At 42.1% G+C, this 9,540-nt stretch overlaps 1 protein-coding gene and 3 non-coding genes across 4 annotated transcripts; all 4 read right to left on the bottom strand.

Annotated features, from left to right (window-relative positions):
• Positions 1–5,651: 5,651 nt before the first annotated feature.
• Positions 5,652–8,911, bottom strand: RPS12 (ribosomal protein S12). The gene is made up of 6 exons (XM_068985084.1): positions 8,840–8,911; positions 8,664–8,714; positions 8,370–8,486; positions 7,356–7,458; positions 6,817–6,918; positions 5,652–5,774 (listed from the first exon to the last, which is right to left on the bottom strand). Exons 2-6 carry the CDS (start codon positions 8,675–8,677, stop codon positions 5,712–5,714), a joined length of 399 nt encoding a protein of 132 aa, XP_068841185.1. The 5' UTR covers positions 8,678–8,714; positions 8,840–8,911; the 3' UTR covers positions 5,652–5,711.
• LOC138090039 (small nucleolar RNA SNORA33) lies at positions 5,895–6,024 on the bottom strand. Its single transcript, XR_011145862.1, has one exon. It is a non-coding gene; the product is annotated as a small nucleolar RNA SNORA33 (small nucleolar RNA).
• Positions 7,000–7,076, bottom strand: LOC138090040 (small nucleolar RNA SNORD100). Its single transcript, XR_011145863.1, has one exon. It is a non-coding gene; the product is annotated as a small nucleolar RNA SNORD100 (small nucleolar RNA).
• Positions 8,077–8,149, bottom strand: LOC138090033 (small nucleolar RNA SNORD101). Its single transcript, XR_011145856.1, has one exon. It is a non-coding gene; the product is annotated as a small nucleolar RNA SNORD101 (small nucleolar RNA).
• Positions 8,912–9,540: the final 629 nt, after the last annotated feature.

Genomic DNA, 9,540 nt, shown 5'->3' with positions numbered 1-9,540 from the left:
TATATTCCCTACTAAAATAATGGCATAACTGTTATCACTTTATGATCCATGTGTGGGTAGGTACCTCCCAGCAAGACACAACACACACACATCTAGCCACACATCTGCTGACCCCTGGAACTCACTAAAGTATATCCAAGCATCAAATCTAAAAGAGAAGACAGGATTTTTAATTTGCAGGGTTTGGTATGTTAATACTTTATTTTCCCCTTACGGATCTCATATTTATTTTTTTTATGTGCATTTTGCTCCTTTTAACCTGGTGTCAGCCCTGCAAAATGTCACAAGCCTTTGACCCCATATTTCTCTAACAAGTCAACCAGGTTCAAATGGGATTTTTATATCTGTTTGTAAATTTTAGTTGGGGGCAGTTGAGAGAAGGAAAAATAAAGACAAATACTACATTTGTGTAAGGTTTAATTCACATCAGTTGTACAATACTGTGCTGTTGGCATGTGTCTCAATAAATAGGCTTCGAAAAGAAATTACTGCAGTGTAAAAATAGTTTCCCTGAACTCGTGTGCTTTTTACTGTTCCCGGGTCTCATAATAGCTTTTAAAATTATTTTTTCAGACTCTTAGAGCCATGTACCCCATATTGGGATAAGATATGTTTCTCTGCCCTGCTCCCTAGAGAAGAGTTGGAGACAGGGGAAGTTGAGACAATTTGGCACCATCCTAGTCTAGAAGAGGCCCAACTTGGAGTCATCCTGTTGCCAGAAAAAAAATATATATATAAGAAATTAAAGTGTCAAAAATGGTTGAGGAATTTAAGCCTATGAAGAGAACTCTCAAATTAACTAAACATAAATTGGCAGTTCATATCTACTCATCCGACAGAAAATATTTGAATGCCTACTACACCAAGCGCTATTCTAGGCACCAGAGATACAGCTCAGAACAAAGTCAGTGCTTCCATGGAGCTATACCGTGGATTATAATCCAGAGTACAGCTGTGGCTTTGCTGCTTTTGAAATTATGCCCATTTTCCAGAATAGGCCTGCTCTGAAACCTTTTGGTTTTCAGGTGGCATCAGATAAATTCTTGGTATAGTGCAGAGAAAGAGGCTTAATAAGAATATACAATAGACTATCACAGAGCAAAACCTCTTCCTCTAGGAACATGTAGAGTTTCAATATCTTAGTTGTAGTCACCACTATTGACTTCCCCAGGTAGGGAGTGTGGATTCTGCAACATCACAACAAAAAGCAAGCGCAACCAGAAATAGTACCCTAAAGCCCAACAATTTTCCAGGGGTGCTAGAAGAATCTTTTTCTCCTGGGAGCTTGCAGTATAGTCTATGTTTATCTTCACACGGATAGATAGCTCTAACACTAGCTTCTTACCGCCCTCTGCTGGCTAGGTCTGAATTCAGTCTTTTAAACCTGTCCTGATGCATCCAAGTGCTACGTGTTCACAAAACATAAAAAATTGTTAAACCTTTATATTAATGCTACTTAAAATTAACCCTAAGAATATCTTGTACCATTATTTCATTTCTTCAAGAATTTTTTACTAAAAACACAATGTACCTTAAAGCAAAAGAAGCAAAACATCCACCTTTCCAGAAACAACCATTAAAACCTTGATGTATAACTCTTTCTTCTGCAGGGATGTGCCCTTATATTCCTTTCTTTAATTTTTACAAAATGTGGTCTTACTGTACATTTTCTGAATATTGCTTAAAAATAAGCAATATTTTTAAGCAAATGCCCTTCCACTCTGTCCGTATAGCACCATAAAATCCCACTAAGATGTACCCTTTATCATCAGAAAATGCAAGGTTAACAGAATCTTCCAGGTTGGCAGAGCCATGGAATAACCACCTGTCTTTATCTTGTTTCACAACCCAGTTTAGTCCCTTAACAGTAAATTTGAGGCTCAGCTTTTACCTACAAAAACACTTCGGTTTCTTCTCCTGTTCACTCCCTTCCCAAAGCCAGTATGCCACTGAAAACAAATTAGGAATGTATGTGACGGTAGTCACTGAACATAAGTCAACACTCTTAAGCAAGGTACGCTTCATACAAACTAGGAGAGAGCTTAGAAAACTGTCCATTTCAGTGCAGGTCTTAAAAACTCAGGGTAACCCACCTCCCTCATTTCTAAGTCTTTTCAGACAAAACCCAGGTTGCAATGCAATTCTAATCAGCTGACTGTGACTCGGCCTTGTAGGTTTTGGATAAAAAGCTAAAGTATCTCACACGTGATAAAGCATTAATTTAGGTGTACTTATGCCATCTGAAGTGTAAGCTGTGCTTTTTAAAAAGGGTTCAAGTTTTTGCCAAGAGCAACATCACCACCAGTCCTTCTGAACACTGATGTATTATTTATGTAGCCCAAACTGATCACCCTCTGGGAAATTCATCTTCGACTTTGATCCCCAACTACTCCTCTACCCCCAGCACCTGAGCACCTGCAACGATTAAGACTTCCAACAGGTTCTCGCTGGGAGGTTGGGAAGGTGTGATGGCCTTTTGGGTACCTCTACAGCCCAGCCATGACACCTCCATTGCTCTTAGATATCACCGCTTCAAATTCTGCCTTGCGGATTGAGCATCATGAGGACTCCAGCTGGGACAATGCCCTATCCCTCTGTGCCATCATCCTGCCCCATCCTCAGCCTGGAATGAAGGCCAAGATCCTATTTCTCCTCCTTGGTTAAATACGCTCTCTTCCCACTAAGTGTAGGGTGCATTCAAATCTTTGTGCCTAACATTTTCCTTGAGCCCAGCTCTTTGTACACTCATCTACAAAGAAATTAAAAAAGCAAATTCAAGCACCATATTAAGGGTTAGTAATACTAACAGATATTTAGTATCTTCAGTAATACTAACAGATATTTCCATGTTTCCAGGCTTTGTAACACCTCTGCCTATATAGTGGTGAAAAGTTGTTGCTGAAATGAAAAGACAGCCAGGATTCTTGGCCTCCGGAGAATTCAGTCCGGGGCGAGACGAGCTTGATCGCTCAGAGCTTTGTGTAATGAAGTTTCAACAAAGTATAAAGGAGATAAAGCTTCTGACATAGGCATCAGAAGGGGGCAGAAAGAGTAACCCCCTGCTAGTCTTCAGCTGGATGTTATATAGTCACTAGCAGCTTGTTAATGAAAGAAAGGAATGTCTTAAAACTCAGAATGGCAGCAGGCCCTTCACCCATAAGATGCATTTTGGGATAACCTTGGCATCAAATGGTTCTACCCGGGCCGTAAAATGATTAACTTGAATCTTGTAGGACAGATTACCATACAAATAGCTTTGTCTACATAGATTAGGGGAACAATATCTGAGTATAACATACTGGTTTGTCAAGTAGGTTGAGCCATGAGGCGGAACTGACTTGACAGAGTTTGGGGTAAATGCATAGCACATTAGCGCAGTGTGCATAAGACAAACACATTAGCATAAGACAAACATTTCTATAAGAAAAATGCATTGGTTATCTCAAGGTTTGAGAATAGTTAACTTCAGGTGAAACCAGGTGTCATTATGACAACACAGTATTTTAAGAGAAACCTCCTTTTAAATTTGTATAGAGAAGAAAAAAATATCGCGTTTGTTTCCTCTTGCCACTTAAGAGATAAAAATGTCTGACACTTGCAGGCTATTTCCTCCTTTTGAAGACCCCTGGCCTTCCTGTTACCCTCTCAGTGGTTTCATTGCCTCAGGAGGTCTCAGCCTGATACAGCGTTTTTACAGTTTTTCTATGGATGTCCTGGTTGTTCTTTGTTAAGAATTTGAAGTGGCTTATCAAAAATACACATACTAGAAATTTTGATAAAATCAGGACCAGGCAAAAAATTAGGAACAGGAAAAAAACTGCCATGGAGGTTATCTTGCAGCTCAAGTGAACTGGAAGCCTCTCCCCTGGGAGAAAAAACCAGTATCGTGTAATGGACTGGCCAAAATTCCTTTGGTAATACCAATTCTTTTCCCCACTAAAGACACCTGCTTCTGCCCTGACATTTTGGATGAGCTCCCTCATATAAACCTGGGCTTCCCTGGTGGTTCAGATGGCAAAAGTGTAGGTCTGCAATGCAGGAGACCCAGGTTTGATCCCTAGGTAGGGAAGATCCCCTGGAGAAGGAAATGGCAGCCCACTCCAGTACTCTTGCCTGGAAAATTCCATGGACAGAGGAGCCTGGTGGGCTACAGTCCATGGGGTCGCAGAGTCAGACACAACTGAGCAACTTCACTTTCGTATAAACTACAGACAAGTCACAACCAGAAATCACAACTGCAATTCTTAGAGCTGGGTTTTGAAGGATGCGCCTCAGGAGAGGTAGAACAGGTTATGAAGAACGTCACTCCACTGCAACTGAGCAACGCAAACCCAACACGGGGGCCACTGAAACCTGGTGTCTATGGGCTGTGAAACAAGGTAGAAGCACGAGCAGAGGACACTCAAAGGATCTAGCTTGGGGAACACAAGCTAGCTATTTAGTGCAGAGCCTAGTAAAGCCACTCAGTCTAGATCAATGAGCTCTTCCTCTTGCTCTGGAAGTCGCTCAGTGTCCCAACTCTGCAATCCCATAGACTAGCCTGCCTTGCTCAGACTATGGAATTCTCCAGGCCAGAATACTGGAGTGGGTAGCTGTTCCCTTCTCCAGGCCAATACAGGGATTGAACCCAGGTCTCCCACAATGCAGGTGGATTCTTTACAGCTAAGCCACCAGGGAAGCCCCTTACTCTTACACAAAAAGGGGGAAACAAATCAGTTGTTCAGCCACTGATTCCTGTCGAACTCTGCGACCCCATTTACTGCAGCTCGCCAGGCTTCTCTGTCCATCATCTCTTGGTGTTTGCTCAAACTCAAGGGATTTGTGCCATCATCCTGCCCCATGATGGACAGATCCATGGGACTGCAGTCAGACACAACTGAATGACTGAACTGAGAGTAACAAAGGCCAAACAAAGCCTTCCTAGCACTAATTTTGATAAGGGCCAGAGTCAATATGAAAATGCACATTGCAGTAATTCTATTTTTCCTAGTCTGAATTACACTATTTCCCATAAAAGATCACAGATGGTTTTCCCACTGCATAGACTCAAACGGCAACAAATACAGTACAGAGAATCTATTAAGACATATAAAGAAGCTGCAATTAAAACCAATTCCTTTTCCCATGTGCCCTGTCACTGCATATTTAGACTGGTAGAGAAATTCAAAGTACCCCACTTGGTTATCTATAAGGGAATTTCATATTCCTACAATCTCAACTTCACTCAGGCTTGAAGTACACAGATCACCATTGCCTTTCCCTGAGAATTTTGGGGACTTGAGCACATGAAAGCACGTTTCTGTGGCTGATATTTAAATTAAAAACCCCGACCTGCCCTAATGGGTATGTACAAAGTGCACCTGCATTTCATGTACCTTCTAGTGCCCCACGGCCTAAATCCAATCCAGTCCCCTTTCTATTTTGCTGATTTGTCCAGTTCACTTTTCTAGGCTATAAGTTGGCTTGTCAGTCATAAATATCCACCCAATAAAACCCTGACCATCACCAAGCCTATCTTCACTTGGGCTCTTCTACTTGCCAACTGAAATTACTTACTGGTTGGAAAAAATGCTTTCACTTAGAAACCAGGACAAACAGCATGCATCCAGATATTTTGCAATGAATCTTTTGTCCTTCATTAACACACTTTAATTTTACTGCCCCAAATAAAAAGCCAGAGATGGAAAACAAGAACTTAATTTTTTATTTCATCATTTCTTGCATTTGAAGTACTCCTCGATGACATCCTTGGCCTGAGATTCTTTGCCATAGTCCTAAAAAACAAATGTGATTTTACTAAAATTTACAAACTCCCAAGTTGTTAGCACTAGTTAGTGAAGCTTTACAAAAAAAAAAAAAGCACAACTTATGAAGTATTTCCCACCATTAAAATGTCTTGTAGCCATTTTCAGGGACCTTAATGACTTCAATGTCTTTAAGGCTCGTAACATGGCTTTCCTATTGCCAGCATTTTTTAAATTTCTGCAGAAACACATTCAGGTAAGCAGATTTTTTGGCTGGCTTAATTATGGCTTATTTCCTTTTTCTGTAAGACTTTCTACATCTGTTGAGAATTACACCTTTGCTTTTATGTGATTTTTGACTTATTACAGTGTTAACTCATTACTGACTAGGAGATTTTTGCTGAAACTAACACCTGTGGCCTGGCCAAAAACTGTTGTTTCATTTACACTTTGAGAACTATTACGTTCAATATTTATAATGGATACAACTGTATTATCCAGTACCATGAGTTTCATTTTCACTTCCTACATCAAAATCAATCACTTAGATGTTTTTGCTTGTTTTCAATCTGCCTGTGATCTGGGAGACCCGAATTTGATCCCTGAGTCAGGATTACCCCTGAAAGGGAATGGCTAGCCACTCCAGTATTCTTGCCTAGAGAATTCCATAGACAGAGGCTGTTGGTGGGCTACAGTCCATGGGGTCCAAAGAGTCAGATACGACTGCATGACTAACACACTGAAAAACAATCATCTGACACACTAATGTCACTTGGGCAGAAGGTATCTACATAAAACTTATTCAAAAATCCACACAAAATTCCACGTTGTGTCATTTCTGACAATTTTACCATAACATGTTTGTGCTTGTAATATACACAAGGATGGGACAAAAATCTAACCACAAAATGTAACAGTCATACTTTGTATAATGAACCCTCAATCACTTTTAAGCTCTAAAAGTTTTGCATGGTAATGTAGTATCATTTCTCCGAACAAACATTGATATACATCTTGTGTTAAGCATGGTTACCCAGTACAACATTTATGCCAGACATAAATATCAACTTACCTTAACCACCACACAACTGCAACCAACCACTTTACGGGGTTTTCCCTCTCTGTCAATTTTACAGAGGCCTACCCATTCCCCTAGTTTCTTGTTGTCATCAACCTATTAGGGGGAATAAGAACAAAAATAAATCACCACACCAGTAGGCACTAAGACTACTGACAACACATTAGATGAAAGGTGGCTGCAGTCAGATAGGGTGACATGGCAGTTTCCTCACCACGGTTCAGTAGAGGGAGCCAGTTGTCATCATGTACAGCCCAAAGAAACCTATCAATATCCTGCGCAGGTTATCCTCTCTCTACATAAAACTAGCATTTAAATCTTCGGGAATAAAAATGCTTCCCTAACTAGCTTTAGCATAGCCAACAAATGCCAAGTTTGTGATGCTTTTCAGACCTGCAGAAAAGAGTTCTTTACAAACTTTCTCTGGTATGACAAAAATGCATAGCCTTTATGTGGACACAGGTCTGTAACTGGCCTAATTTACAATAAGCTAATTTCTCTTTCAGAAAAACAAAATCCAAAGAGTAACTTACCTTAATCAGGTTGATTTGATGCTCAGCACAAAGGGCCTCCACCAACTTGACATACATAGGCTCATCACAGTTGGATGCAAGCACACATAGATGGGCTTGGCGCCTGAAATACAAAATCCAATAGCAGAAGCTAAAATTTGGGTCTAAACCCACCTGCAGTCTGTATAAGAGAATCATCTTTGCACTGGATACACTGGCAAAAACCTAACCAGGCATTGGGAGAACACAACTTCAGTTTGATGTAGCTGCCAGAAAGCATATTTCTTTACTTCCATCTATCTACAGAACCATCTAATCTTCAGTAACTTGTAAAACTATAAATTTCACATATAGCAATTGTTTAACTGTACTGGGCCCAATCTAATATTGCACAGTATTTTCCCGCACAATAGTAAAGGAGATTCTACCAGCTTTCCAAGAAAGGCTGGTCCCCTTGGCAAATTTACCCCAAATGAATAGATTTATATTCATTCAGCTTAGTGGGCCTTAATTTTGGCTTTAAACCTTAAGAGTTGTTTTGCTAAGATAACCAGCCCAAAAACCTCACTGATTAAATTTACAAGTATTTCTCACCCACACTGACCTTTACAGCTACTGCTTACTAACTTCATGCTAAATCCAAACGTTTCTGCCACAGTAATTTAGTGGTTTAAGTCTCCAAAGTTCAAAAGGAAGGTTCCCATCTATTCCCGAACAGTGAAATTAGCCCCCAAACCTACAGGTTTGTCAGACTATGAGATTTCACTCATAGAAGGAGTGAAGGGGTATCCGACAACTTAAGTCATCACTCAAACACTGTAGTTTTACTTCAAGAATCAAACGTTCATCCCCATTCAAAACCGACACACTCAGCGGGCCATTAGAGTTCTGAGCTGATACCTTTTCCTATGTTTCCTGTAGAACGGATGTCATTCAGAACTTTTGTGCTAACACCATGAACTTCACGCTTTCTTCCCTCGGCTGCAGTTTTGCTCCGGTTCCAACAACCCACAGTATTGAGACTGATACACGTACTTGTCTAAAGCTTTCGCAGCTTCGCGAATTCCACGTGCTAAGCCATCGTGGATGAGGGCGGTCTTCAGCACCTCTTGCAGAGCAGTATTAACGTCCATTACACCTCCAGCAGCAATGCTAAAAAACGAAAGTTTTTTAGTGTGGCAAATTCTCGCCCACCATCTAACGCCTTGGACTCGGCAGTAATCAGCAAGGTAGCCCAAATACGCTTACGGCTCCACGGAACATCTAGAAACCACGCTACCGGGTCCAGGCCCACGCTTTGCCCGCCCCACCACCCAGCCCTGGGCTCACCCTTCCTCGGCCATGGCGGTGGATTACGGGTGGAGCCGAATCTTGAATGCACTGCAAAACAAACAGCAGTAAGTTACTTAAAGAAAGGACCCCGATTAGCCCCACATCCTCAACGCCAACTCCAAATAAAATGCAGCCACGCTGCATAACCAACACTCCTACTTTTCCCCACTCACCCCGAGCCTCCGCCTCCGCGCGGCTCCGCGGCGGCAGGGAAAGAGAACAAATGCGTCCGCATGACGGTATTTAAGGGTTTCCCAGGACCCCTGGTCGCATGCGCACTCCCTTCTATGGAAGAGCTGGCTCTGGCAATGCCGGGCCTGGAGAATTTCTGTTTCCGGATTGAGGCGGTCCTGAGACTAGACTCCTACTAACTTTCTGACTCTGCTCGGCCGGTCATTGGCTCACGAAACAGGCACTAATGCGGGCAGCTTCTTAACGTCATTTCCTGCTGGAGGCGCAGCCTGCGGAGGCCCAGAGAGCTTCTACGGAGCGCGAGAAGGGCCAGGCTCTGCTGTCCGCGCGATCTTGTAAAGCTCTCGGAGCCCTGGCAGCCCAGGCTGCGGCGGAAAACTAATTTTAACCCTTCCTACGCCGTAATTGTAATTTCTTGTCGACCCCGCTAACTGGGCCTTCCTGAGCGGCACACTCTCTCACTTCGTTTCTAAGTCACTCTGAATGTTCGTGAATTTGTCAATCTGTGGGTGATCGCGCGCGTGCTTGTGTGTCCGTGGGTTTTCCTGAAACCGACAGCCAACACGTTTTCGCTACTTCTGAAGCACATCTCAAATTCCACTTTGCTGACCACTGTTAAGTGAAACCCCTGGCCAGCCTAGTGATTGGTTACGGTTTCCTAATGTAGTTGGTTCTAAAAGAA

The sequence above is a fragment of the Capricornis sumatraensis genome, chromosome 13 (genome assembly GCF_032405125.1).
Source record: "Capricornis sumatraensis isolate serow.1 chromosome 13, serow.2, whole genome shotgun sequence".
Classification (NCBI taxonomy): Eukaryota; Metazoa; Chordata; class Mammalia; order Artiodactyla; family Bovidae; genus Capricornis; species Capricornis sumatraensis.
The sequence above is the reverse complement of the archived record's forward strand: the minus strand, read 5'-3'. Positions and strand labels throughout refer to the sequence as shown.